At 41.1% G+C, this 13,821-nt stretch overlaps 1 protein-coding gene across 1 annotated transcript in view; it reads left to right on the forward strand.

Annotated features, from left to right (window-relative positions):
- Positions 1 to 11,214: 11,214 nt before the first annotated feature.
- CDCP1 (CUB domain containing protein 1) overlaps positions 11,215 to 13,821 on the forward strand; it is a 34,909-nt gene continuing 32,302 nt past the window's right edge. Inside the window, exon 1 of the mRNA XM_056518438.1 lies at positions 11,215 to 11,343. Coding sequence (XP_056374413.1) covers positions 11,310 to 11,343 — 34 coding nt within the window. The 5' untranslated portion in view covers positions 11,215 to 11,309. The remainder of the gene's footprint in view (positions 11,344 to 13,821) is intronic.

Raw genomic sequence — 13,821 nt, forward strand, 5'->3', positions numbered from 1 at the left:
AGTCATGCGTTTGCCCTATATTTTCTTGGGACTACATCAAATGTGACCTCCGAGGGGGATCAGTTTATATGTGTTGCTTGTAAGTTGTATAGTAGTCTGACTACACAGGAGCACAGTTTCTGTATGTAGTACAACCTCACCCAAGATGATTCACAGTTTGGCTCAAATGTTCACTCGCTGTTAACCTCTTTATTTGTTGTGTAAGCAAAATAAACTAATGGGTAAATTTACCCTCTGGTGGGTAAGTACAGTGCCTTCCAGAAAAAAGCATTGTATTGACATATTAATTTGTTGCCTGGTTATTGTTCTCTCATTAAGATTATTTCATTTTTCTTTTGGTTTTATATATTTACTGAGTTATGTCTAGATCCAATTTTACTTCTCATTTTGTGAAAATTCATTGAAGGGTACAGATACCGAATACTTGTGAGCTGTGCCATATTTATCAAAAAGTGACTTTCAATGGCTATGTGATAACTATAAGCTTGGTGGTGGCCCCACCTCTGGGACCCCCACCGATAAGTAGATTAGGGAAGAGGGGAGCACGGTCCCCTGATCTAGCAATTTGTAGGAGTACCCGCATTCAGATCCCCACAAATCTAACATTTGATCTCCAGTGGACGTTTTAACATTTTTACTAATACCCCATTAAGTCTAAATTTCCCCCTTTTTTTGTTGTTTTTGTTTTGGAAGGTTGGAGGTGTGTGTGTGCGGGGGGGGCTTGTTCAGCTATAAAATCTACACGCTGCCTTACAGAGTTTTTCGGGGCTAGATGTTGGCAGGGTGTCAATAGGGAAGTCTAAAATGTATTTTCCCTGGTTTTGGGCATTTTGGGAAAACTGAAATTTTTCCAAAAATGCTGCATGCTGAGACTATAGCGTGTTACTACCCTTTTTAACGGCAGAACGATATTCACGATATGCATAGCGCATCGCTGTATAATGTCACTGCTCCTTGTGGGGCTGAGCTCACAGCTATACAGCCACTGATACCGCTCATGCTGTGCAGGAGATACAGGAGATTGCCAAGCAAGTGTGGTGTCCCAGTACCGTAGTTTATACGTTACCTATGTAGAGGTCCCCATAGTCAAAGTCCCTAGGACGTTGGGGTCCCTCTTTTCTAGTCTTCCCCTTGTCACCTCTCATTTAGCCACTAAATGTATAGTAGTTCTATCTGATATTTATACAGTTATAAGTATAAAAAGTGTATATATTGAATTGTCTATCTGTTTGTAGCGTAACAGGACCTGCGGGTCATGTGATCAGGTGGAAAACTCTGGTTTTGCTTCAGGACCTTAGGAGGTCCCAGTGACGTGTTCACCCACCATGCCTTGTAACAGTGAGTGACAGTTGACACGGACCAATCCAAAACGGCCCTGCCCCTGCCCATATAAGGGTGCGGCGGCCATTAATCGCTCTCTTGTTCCTGCGCTGCTGATGAGGAGGATCTGCGCAGCTATCTTCCGCAGTGACTAGGCCCAAGCCTTGCGGCAACGGCCATTCATACAAAACTGTGAGTTATCTCAATCCCTGTTAACTTCGCAAGATCACCGGACCTAAACAGACCCCTAAATCAGGAACGCATCTCTGCACAAATCCTAATTCTATTAATCCTTGGATAAGTCAATGGTCCGCAGCATCTGTCAATCATTGCTGAGCTGTATAGAGACTGTATTACTAAGACTGATCCTGTTAATTGGATGTACCGCAAGTACTTCAGTAAAGTTTATGCAAGTTCAAGTTCATCCCTATTGTGGACCTTCATTCATTTAATCAAGCACCTATCGTTTCTGGGAAGGGTGGCGATAGGCCGAAGATTTACCTCAGCGTATTAACCCCCACCCTGGCGTCACGAGTGACAGGGGTTAAATTAACCCCTCATATACCTAAGCAATAGCCCCACTGTATTATATCCCCCCAAGGGCTACCACACAAGAATATACAGTAAACTAGCAAATTGTAAAGATTGCTGGTTAACTGTAACCCCTTGCTTGGCTGAGTGCTATGGCCCAGCTCAGCAATGAAAGAGTTAAGTTGAGTATTATTTATTACACTTTAAATACCCTTTTATACAGTCTGCAGTGCCTAGTAGAAGTGGAGTCACTATGTGGTGGAATGGAAGCGGTAATGGTGTGGCAGAATTATTTGTTATAGTGGTGATATTGGTCTGTGTATAGTGGTTCTTATTCTGTATTATCCAGTCAGTATGGGATAGCAAATGTAGAGGTCATGGTTTGGCACAGTTGATCCCTTGTGTAGTGGTGTTACTGGTGATATTGATCTCTGTATAATAGTTCTTCTTCCCTAACAGTATGATGGTATTAGTCACTGCAGTAGTAATGTGACCCTGGTGTGGAGATATTATTTTATGTTTCTATACCCCAACTTCTGATTAAATCCAGTGTGCCCCCCTGGTGAACAGATATATATATATATATATATATATATATATATATATATATATATATATATATATATAATTTAAAAAAAAAAAAAAATTTCATAGTGTTGTGATGTCACAGTACAGGACATGGTCCTGTATTACCCTTAGGCCCTCAGTGGCCTTGGGGCTCCTCTGCAAGGTCTTCCACTGTTGTTACATAATGTTGTGTATATCCCTTTAATGCCTAGACAGTCTCCTAATATATATATAGATAGAGCAGAGTTGCTGTGGGAGGTCTCAAGGACCTGTGAGATTGTCACATGTTATGCAGTCACATGATTTGTTGTCACATGTTCTCCGAGAGCACCAGCTTAACCAATGACCCGGAACTTAACCAATGGGCTTTAGTCCAGCCCCACTATATAAAGGGATGGCAATTACAATTTGAAAATTTAGCATTTTTATAACTTTGAAGCTCTCTGCTTATAAGGAAAATTAGACATACCAAATTATATATTGATTCACATATACAATATGTCTACTTTATGTTTACATGTTTTTACTTTTTGAAGACATCAGAGGGCTTCAAAGTTAAGCAGCAATTTTCCAATTTTTCTAGTACATTTCGAAATCAGAATTTTTTAGGGGCCAGTTCAGTTTTGAAGTGAATTTGAAGGTCTTTACGTGAGAAATACCCCATATTGGACCCCATTATGAAAACTGCACCCCTCAACGTATTAAAAATGACATTCAGAAAGTTTGTTAACCCTTTTGGTGTTTCACAGGAATAGCAGCAAAGTGGAGGCGAAAATTCAAAATCTTAATTTTTTACACTAACATATTCTTGTAGACCCATATTTTTTTTATTTTTACAAGGGGTAAAAGGAGAAAAAGTCCCCCCAAAATTTGTAACCCAATTTCTCTCAAGTAAGGAAATACCTCATATATGTGGATGTAAAGTGCTCTGTGGGTGCACTAGAGGGCTCAGAAGGAAAGGAGCGATATTGGGCTTTTGGAAAGCGTTTTTTGCTTAAATGGTTTCTTGGGGGCATGTCTCATTTAGGAAGCCCCCATGGTGCCAGAACAGCGAAAAACACCCCACATGGTATGTACTATTTGGGAAACTACACCCCTCAAGGAATGTAACAAGGGGTACAGAGAGCATTTACATTTTTCATTTTCACGGACCACTGTTCCAAAAATCTGTCACCTGTGGGGTGTTAAGGCTCACTATACCCCTTATTACGTTCCATGAGGGGTGTAGTTTCCAAAATGGGGTCACATGTCAGTATTTCTTTTTGTGTGTTTGTTTATGTCAGAACCGCTGTAACCAGCAGCCACTCCTGTGCAAATTACCAGTTTAGGCCTCAAATGTACATGGTGCGCTCTCACTCCTGAGCCTTGTTGTGCGCCCGCAGAGCATTTTTCGTCCACATATGGGGTATTTCCGTACTTGGGAGAAATGGTGTTATAAATTTTGGGGGTCTTTTTTTTCTTTTTACCTCTTATGAAATGAAAAGTGTGGGGCAACATCGGCATGTTAGTGTAAAAAAATAAATAAAATTTACACTAACATGCTGGTGTAGACCCCAACTTTACCTTTTCATAAGGGGAAAAAGTAGAAAGACACCAAAAATTTGTAGCGCAATTTCTCCCGAGTACAGAGATACCCCCATATGTGACCCTAAACTGTTGCCTTGAAATACGACAGGGCTCTGAAGTGAGAGAGTGCCATGCGCATTTGAGGCCTAAATTTTGGATTTTCATAGGGGTGTACCCAGATGCCAGTGTTACACTTGCCTCCTCCACCAAAAATACTGTACGTCAGCTTTCCCAAAACAGGGTGCCTCCAGCTGTCAATGGCAGTCAATGGCTGTCCGGCAATACTGGGAGTTATTTTGCAACAGCTGGAGGCTCTGTTTTGGAAAAACTGATGTACAAAAAGTTTTTATTGGGGGGGGTGACAGTGTAAGGGTGTGTGTATGTGTAGTGTTTTACTCTTTATTTAGGTGTAGTGTAGTGTTTTTAGGGTACATTCACACGGGCGGGGGTTTACAGTTAGTTTCCCGCTGCAGCGGCAAATTTGCCGCATCTCAAACTTGAAGCGGGAAACTTGCTGTAAACCCCGCCCATGTGAATGTACCCTGTAAATTCACATGGGGGGGGGGGGGCAAAACTACAACTCCCAGCATGCACTGACAGACCGTGCATGCTGGGAGTTGTAGTTATGCAACAGCTAGAGGCACACTGGTTGGGATTGGGAAACCACACTGTTTCCTAACTCAGTGTTTCCCAACCCATGTGCCTCCAGCTGTTGCAAAACTACAACTCCCAGTATGCATGGTCTGTCAGTGCATGCTGGGAGTTATAGTTTTGCAACAGCAGGAGGCACGCAGATTGGGAAACACTGAGTTAGGAAACAGACAATGTTTCCAAACCAGTGTGCCTCCAGTTGTTGCAATACTACAACTCCCAGCATGCCCAGACAGCCGAAGGACATGTTGAGAGTTGTAGTTCTGCAACAACTGGGAGAGAACAGTTTGGAGACCACTGTGTAGTGGTCTCCAAACTGTAGCCCTCCAGATATTGCAAAACTTCAACTCCAAGCATGCCCAGACTTCCCAGGCATGCTGGGAGTTGTAGTTTGGCAACATCTGAAGGGCCACATGTTGCCGAACTATAACTCCCTGCATGCCTGGACAGTCTCGCCATGCTTTGAATTGACATCTGGAGGGCTACAGTTTGGACATCACTGTATAGTGGTCTCCAAACTGTGCCCTTCCAGATGTTGCAAAACTACAACTCCCAGTATGCTGAGACTGTCCAGGCATGCTGAGAGTTGTAGTTCTGCAACATCTGAAGGGCCAGATGTTACAGAACAACAACTCCCAGCATGCCTGAACGGTCTGGGCATGCAGAGAGTTGTAGTTTTGCAACATCTGGAAGGACAGTGGTCTCCAAACAGTGGCCCTCCAAATGCCAAAGGCTGTCTGGGCATGCTGGGAGTTGTAGTTTTGAAACTCCTAGATACAGCAATGAAGATCACTTCACAGCGATCTTCACAGCTGTATCTGACGCCACCGCCACTTGCCTGCCGCCTCCTGTCAGCTGCCGGTCCTGGTCCCTGGTCCTCGCGCCTTGATCACAGGTAACCGCTGCCGCACCATCGCTGCCATCTTTCCCCTGCTCTGCTCCGACATCTGCGATTCGCCGGTCAGTCTTGATAGGCCAATCGCAGGGGATAGGAGGAGGTCCGATCATCCCTGTTTTCCAGGCTATTGGGTCATCAGAGACCCGATCAACCCAGAATCTCCGCAAATCGCCGATCTGAACTGATGCCGACATGGGGGGGGGGGGTTCAGGACCCCCCACCCCCCAGGCATTTGTAGAGGATGCCCGTCCCGCTAGCAGCGGGGATCGGAATTCCCACGGGCGTACAGGTACGCCATTGGTAATTAAGTACCAGGGCGCAAGGGCATACCCATATGTCCCCAACAGGGGATTTTTCAAATCTGACCTGTCCCATTTTATATTATTACTGTGGGGCACGTTAAATTATCAAAGTGATTCTGAGAGAGTTTTTTCGTGACATATTGTACTTAATGTTAGTGGTAAATTTTGGTCATTAGATTCTGCATTTTTGTGTGAAAAACTCCAAAATTCTGTGAAAAATTTAAAATGTTGAATTTTTCTGAATTCCCGATATAATCATGTCACATAAATTAGTTATTAATTCACATGTACAATATGTCTACTTTATGTTGGCATCATTTGTTAAATGTCCGTTTACTTTAATAGGACGTTATGGGGCTTAAAAGTATGGCAGCAATATTAAAAATGTTTGAGAAAATTTCAAAATCCTATATTTTTATGGACCAGTTCAGTTCTGAAATAGATTTGAGGGGCCTGTATGTTACCCCCATAAATCGCCCCATTATAAAAACTGCCCCCTTCATAGTAATCAAAATTACATTTGGGAAGTTTTAATGACCCTTTTAGGTGTTTCACATAAATGAAAGAAAAGTGGATGTGGAATAAAAAAAAAAAAATTCTTGCAGATATAATATTTTGCAACATTTTTTTTCTGGTAACGCAGCAGGTGCTGATAGAGAAATGCAACTCAAAAATGTATTCCCCTATTTCTGATGTATTTAGTAATGTCCCATATGTGGCCCTAGAGCGCTCCATGACTCACACACAGGCCTCAGACATGAATTTTTTTTTCTAGTGTAACCCCATTCTGAGAACTGTAATGTTTTGATTTATTTTATGTATTTTTTTTACCAATGGAGCTTTGTGAGGGCTTGTTTTTTGCAGGACAAGTTGCAGTTTCCAATAGTACTATTTTGGAATACATCTGACCTTTTTGATCACTTTTTCTAAAATCTTTAGTTCAGGATTAGCAAAAAGCAGTAATTTTAGCAAGATTATTCCTTTTTTTTTTTTAGTGTTCAGCATGCGGTATAAATGACATGATAAATTGATTCCGCAGGTCTGTACCATTATGGCGATACCTCATTTATGTCCTTTTTTTAATGGTTTATCATATTTGTACTATAAAAACTGTTTTATAAAATCATGTTTTAAATCTCCATTTTCTGTAACGTTTTATTTTTTATTTTTATACTGACAACATTGTTTGAGGACAAATTATTTTCAGGATGAGTTGGTGTTTTTAGTGGTACCATTTGGGGGTACATGCGACATTTTGATCACTTTTTATATTTTAGTTTTACAGACACCGCATTAACATTAAGCAATACATTTGACAAGTTTTCTATAAAATTTTTTTTACAGTGTGCATCCTATGGGTTAAATAATGTGATCGTTTTATTTATTGGGTTATTACAGACAGGGCAATATCAAATATGTGTGTGTATCATTTTTTTTTTGGGGGGGGTGTTAAAAAAAATATTGGGGGAAAGGGGGATTGTGTATATTTATTTTATTTATTGTTAACTTTTTTTTTTTTTTTTTTTTCACTTTTTATTTTGACTTTTATTTTTTACTGTCCCACTAGGGGACTTGACACTTATAATACACTGCAGTGTTTCACTGACACACATAGTAGATCAGACTCTGCCTCAGGCAGAGCCTGATCTGCTTCCCTAGCCAGGTAACAAGGGGGCCATTCAGAAGTCCCTCATTGTCATGGCTACCAATGAGATGCGATCGTGGGGTCTCATTGGAGAACAGAGGGAGCTCCCTCCTTCTGCTACCAGCAATCGGTGCTGCAGTCACCTGTCAGGTCGAACCGCAGTTCTGCTACAGAGTTGCGGTGAGTGCCCGGCGATATGAGATTTAAAAATCATGAAATATGATTGAAACGTCATGAGGAAGAGAGTTCCATATTCTGACTGATCTTACAGTAAAGAATTCCCATCTGTGATTAAGGCGAAACCTTTTCTCTAGACATTCCCCAGGCCCCTTGGCATGGTTACTGGTCTAGGTATAAAAAGATCTTAATGTTTGGAGACTTTAGAATCACGTATCATGTATTTTTCAAGCACTAACTTCTTATTTTGGGTTTTACAATTAATGTAAAAGGTGAAAATGACATCAGTCCAAATACAGTGATATTCAGCGGTGCTGATCACATTACACTTTACATTGCCCAATAGTCTGCTTGTACAAATAACAGGAAGTTTCTTAGACAATGCAATTTCTGGATTCATTCCATGTGATCCTCTTCTCCATATTTCCAGTAATGTGAGCGTGTGAATAGGGATTAAGAAGAATTTCACTTTTTCACATGGCAGTACCACAACCATTAATCAAGAATGAATAAATAAAGCAAAAGTATTATGGAAAGTTTTGGATGTTTTGAATGCTTTGACTTACAAATACGGATAAAAATCAAATTTTATAGCTTTTTCATAAAAGGTCCAAGGGGACACAAGTATATTAAAAACCGACATGTGAGTTTTTAATGTACTTTTATCCCCTTGAAATGTTTATGAAGAAGCTATGAACTTAAGTCGGATTTTTATATTTCTCTACTTCCGTTTGAGTGCTGGATTTTCTTGCCAACTGGGTTTCTTGTGATTCTATTCTGCTTCACACATCGGCTGTGTGCTCTTGTCCCGTACACTTGGAGGTTGGAGTTTATTCCTAGTGCCTGTCAAATAGTGTATGTGTCGTAAAGTGAGTCACCACACAGAGGCTATAGTAATGGCAACCCCCAGTACACACTTTATTAATAAATTACATTAAAACTAAATACACAAATAAAATGCTTTAACTTGTTTGAACAATTTTATATAAAAAAAAAATGGTGATGTCATGAATGAGGGGCAGGGAGAAGTGAGCCCTAAGCTGTCCCTAAACGCACTCTGCCTACTTGCCCATCCACCCTAAATGACGGATCGTCAACTTGGAGCTGGTCCCTTCCTAGCACTAAAGTGAATTGGCGAAGAAGACCACAAAACAAACGGAACTGTACAAAGTCAGGGAACAGGTCAGGAAAATAACGGGAATACAATAACCAGAACAGATATCTAAATACAAACTAGTCAGGCTATAGCACACTAACATAAAACAGGGAAGGAAATCAAGGGCACTGTTCACACTGGACACAGAACAAAGAACACACTAGACACCCCACTAAAAAACATGGAGGGACATCAATGCCAAAGCCAAATAGATTCCTTACCAGCAGGCACTCTCCACGAGTGATCAAGATTTTGGCCTAGGAGGAAACAGAAATACTAAATACAAGCAAACACGAATAAAGGCACAAGACTCACTCACTCCTATATAGACGGATTAGCCCAAGGTTCAGTGCAGGATTCTATTCTAGGAGTAACAGGAATGAACAAGGTAAAACAGGAATGACATAACGCACAGTGTGAACACGGACAAAGATAAATCAAGGTAAATGCAGAATGAACATACACAAATACTAAAACCCGACAATATACTAAAACAAAGCAGGATAAAATCGATATATCAAACAGAACAGAAAACCATGGTTAAAACTCAGGACCTGTCCTCAAACAGACAAAAGCTAAAGAGCATCCTAAAACAAGACTCGGTCAGAGTACAGGTCTAATAACTAGCAGAGCTCGGGTGTAAATACCCACACCTGAGATGCCATAGGCTGAGAGCATTAACTCTTCCCAAACTAGAGAGAATTAGCACAGAAACTGTTGGAACACACAACTAATGTCAGAACAGGACTTAAAACAAAAAAATGCAAAAACACAAAAAGGGAAATTATAGGTGACAAATTCCCTTTAACTGGGAAAAACGACAAGGGTCTTCACAGAGTGGATCATGATAAATGTGCAGAATTTTCCTCCACTTCTATTGACTTTGGGTATCCAGGAGGAACTTCCTGACTTAGCAGTTGCTACTGGACCAGGACCTGGAGGCAAACAATGGGCCCCAGAATTATCTGCATGTTTTAGCGCAGAAATCCAAAATATGTTTGTGCCTGCAAGCATTGAGCTAATGTGACTTGGCAAAAGGCTCCAGTTTTCTCATCTGTCCAAAGGAAATTCCTCCAGAAGCTTTGTGGCTTGTCCTTTGGACAGATTAGACAATACTGGAGCTTTTTGGCAAGTCCCATCAGCAATATGTTTTCAGACGTGAAAATAAGGTATACAAAGAAAATAACACAGTACCTGTACTGTGGAACATGCAGGATGTTTGGTTGTGTTTTGAGGCTGCTTTGCTGCATCTGGCACATGGTGTCTTCAATCTGTGCAGGATAAAATAAAATCTCAAGACTATTAAGGCATTCTGGTGCGAAATGTGGTGCCCAGTGTCAGGAGGCTTGGTCTCAGTCACAGATCAACAGGATACTGACCTAAAACACTCTAAAACACCTAAGAATGGCTAAGGGCAAAACAAACCTGATCTGAATCCTGTTGAACATTAGTGGAAGGAGCTGAAACCTGCTGTATGGAGGAGACTCCTTCACATCTGAGACAGCTGGAGCAGTATCTTATGAGTAGTGGGAAGATACCTGTAGACAAGTGCAGAAGTGTCGTTGAGAGTAACAGAAATCGCTGGATTGCAGTGACTGCATCTAAAGGTTGTGAGACCAAATATTAAGTTCAGGGGACCTTTATTTTTATCCAGACCAGATTCTTTATTTTGTTTTCCAAAATGATTCTGTTGAACCACAATTTAATAATGTCTGTTAATTTTCAGCAACTTTTTAATATTACATTATCACTTCAAGTTATTTCAGGGAGCATTGTGTTATGATTTAACAGAAGGATAACAACAATTTTGTCTACATCTGTAAGTTTGACGTAGCAGCTGGTACAGCTGTGCTGGGCCACCACAGAAGCCTTTTGCTAAACATATGGTAAAGCAACACTATTTGAAGGCCTAAAAAACTGTTGCTCCTTGTCCACAAACTCCCTTAGACACTAAGAAAAGTAGGCTGTAGAAAGTCCAATAGAGAGTGAAAGAAAGAAAAAGCATGTGTACTGCTGCTCCATTCATTTAGGGACAAGGGACCCCTGTTCTCTTGACTAGTAAATTTAACTAATTATTACCTTTCTTGTGGGTAGGTGATAACTTTTGATCTTGAGAGAAGCCTTTTAATGTATCTATTTTGGCTGGAGAAAGGTAGGAAACTTCAGCTCACCCCTAATGCCAAAAAAGTTGTGCCTGGATAGGTGCAAACCAGCACCAGGAAATCCACAGTAAAAGTTTAGAGTCGAGCACAGGCACTTGTGAAAATAGAACTTCTTTTATTCCAGAACCAAAACGATACAAAAGTGATGCGTTTCCGCCCGCCATGTCAGCCTTACCCATACTCATATTTAGATTGTCACAGCTACGTCCAGGGTCATATAAACATCCTTGTCTATTCTAGATATACTCACACAGGGCTCATCTCTAAATAGAAGCCTTTCAAATTATGATCAGCAACACCATTTTGCCGTAAAATAAAGATTGAGAGGTTTCTCATGTGTATCCTGTATTATCATCCTCACCACTTCGGTATGTTACCTTCTTCCTCTGTCTGTGAGTGTACATGATGACAATGCTCCTGTCTAGGTGCTCTTCCTGCTTATCAGCCATCATCTGAAAATTCCTCTGTGACAAGTCATTGCCTGACAGCTTAAAACCATGCTGACTTTTCCATAGACACTGACACATGAATTTGACAGTTAATACTAGAACCTGCTCTAAAACGACTTCTTTTTTTCTGTTATGTTGGATATCTCGACAATACATTAGCACTGGAGCAGTGAGGTATGTAAAGGCGAGTGTTATGGCATTGGTTCCCTTTTGTGTGAAAAATCAACTTAAGGCCCCTTTCACACTACCATTGTCACACGGTAGTGTGACGGCCGTCGGGGTCGCCAGGGATAGTAGCTGGAGAAAAAATACTGCTTGGCCGTCTTTTTCTCCCCCTACTTCAGCTGAAAAACAGCAATGTCCGATGGACCCCATTGACTATAATGGGGTCCTTTGGGAGCCACTGTTGCCCGTTGCGCCTCGTCAAAATGACGGCCATCCTCGATGAGGCACAATGGTAGTGTGAATGTGGCCTACACTGTAGCTGTGCACAGGCAGTAGCAGAACTGCAATGTCCCTTACTGTTCCCAATGTTCATTCTTTAAATAGCTTTACTCGATGCTAGAGACAGAGATCACTAGCTACAGCATGGAGTATACCTTGTTAGTACTAGAAAGAGTGCACCAAGAGTATCCTGCTATTACCTGTTCCTAGCTGAGTACAGGCCATAGCAAGAGATGACAGCCGTGCCTGCATTGTGCACTCCCAGAGAACTGCTCCCAGTGTTCTCTGCCTAAATAGGTTGGACAAACAAATACATTCACATTTATTATCAATCCACTTCATTGGTTCCCAATTATTTTTGTTCTGTTTTAACCACGCTACTTTTTATTTAGTTTCATATGCATTTGGATTGACACCTGTTGCTGCAGATGTACATGCACCACTCACTGCTGCGGTCTTTGGGTCTTCCTAAAGTGGGATTGATTTGGTAATATAGGAGTTGTGGCTTTCCCACAACTCCTTCAGGTGAGCACCCTCCTGCTATACTTTAAGCAATTTTTGCGGAATGTCAGGCCTGACATTTCATCCGCAGCAGGTGCTGACTGATAAGTCAAAGCTGGGACCACTTGGAGATGTGCGGTCTCCATAAACGTCAATTTAACTCTGAGCAGAAGCTGACAAAATAATTGACGGTAACTACTTTCTGCGGAGGGCAGAGTTTGAGTTTCTGCACCAGATGTTTCTGACACACAAATTCAGCTGTGTGCACAGTGCAGCAGAATCCCATTGTAATTCTGCTGCAACAGAATTTCCAAGCACAATTTTTCTGCCAGATTCCACTAAGAAACTTTGCCATGTGAGTGAATGAGGCCTACATGTTTTTTTTTCCCTCCTAGCATTATTACCCTATGTGCACCTACACCTGTTTTTTCTCTTTTTGTAATTTCACATTGTAAACAAAAAATATATATATAGGCCCACACTAGCAAAACAAAGGGTTAAGCTACTTAAGGGGTTATCCAAAAATGGAAAAACAGAGCTAATTTTCTCCAAAAAAAACAGCACTACACCTGGATGTGTGTGATATTACAACTTTGCTCCAACATGTTGAGTTTCTTTAATATCATCTGATATGTATGATAGGCCCTGAGTCTAGAGGTCTAGAATACGCCCCCCCCCCCCCCTTCCCTAGAAAGTAGTTTTTTTTTTCATCCCCTCTAATGTGAAAGGGGTGGATACTTCATTATAATACTGTGTGTGATGTTACATTGAGGGGCGCGATTACCATGGGGGGTCCTTTACACAGAGGAGGCTTGTATGAAGTTCAGGCTGAGAGTTATGTAATCTCATAAGATCTTGTGTGCATAGGGAATGATGAGTGTAACAGTACATGCATGGCAGTATAAGCAACTCTAGATTCAAGGACTCAAAACCATAAGCTAATATTAAAACCTCAGCATTTTGAGAGGCCACCGGTCCTTTTTAAGAAGCATGATAAAAGAGCAGGTGTTACAAGCAGCATTTATGTCTCTAATAGCAGCTGGTATTATGTCATTTTAACTGTATTCCTATTGTGTTAATAGTTTTTTTTGCGCTGCAGGCCTACCTGATAAAATATGCAAAACACTGCTCATTGTGTCATATTTATCTGTGCGTACAGGATAGTTTCCTAGACAGATGTATTCTGGAATGTGGGATCATTAATACAGAATGTTATGTTTACATCCTGCTGTGTTTCAGATATTTACAAACTACTAGTTTTTCTACAAACCCTGTTAGCTTGATATACTGTATTTTGTTTCTGAATTCTATCTGTATTTCATCCTCAAAATAGTTGCTTACAAATTTTCATTTAAAGGTATCCAATCTGTGGTGGCCCAGTACGGGAGGTGTTACCAAGTGCTCCTGCTGTCCTGTCAGGCAGCCCTCCTTCAGTGTCCCCAAGGCCCCCTG

The sequence above is a fragment of the Hyla sarda genome, chromosome 5 (assembly GCF_029499605.1).
Source record: "Hyla sarda isolate aHylSar1 chromosome 5, aHylSar1.hap1, whole genome shotgun sequence".
Taxonomy (NCBI): Eukaryota; Metazoa; Chordata; class Amphibia; order Anura; family Hylidae; genus Hyla; species Hyla sarda.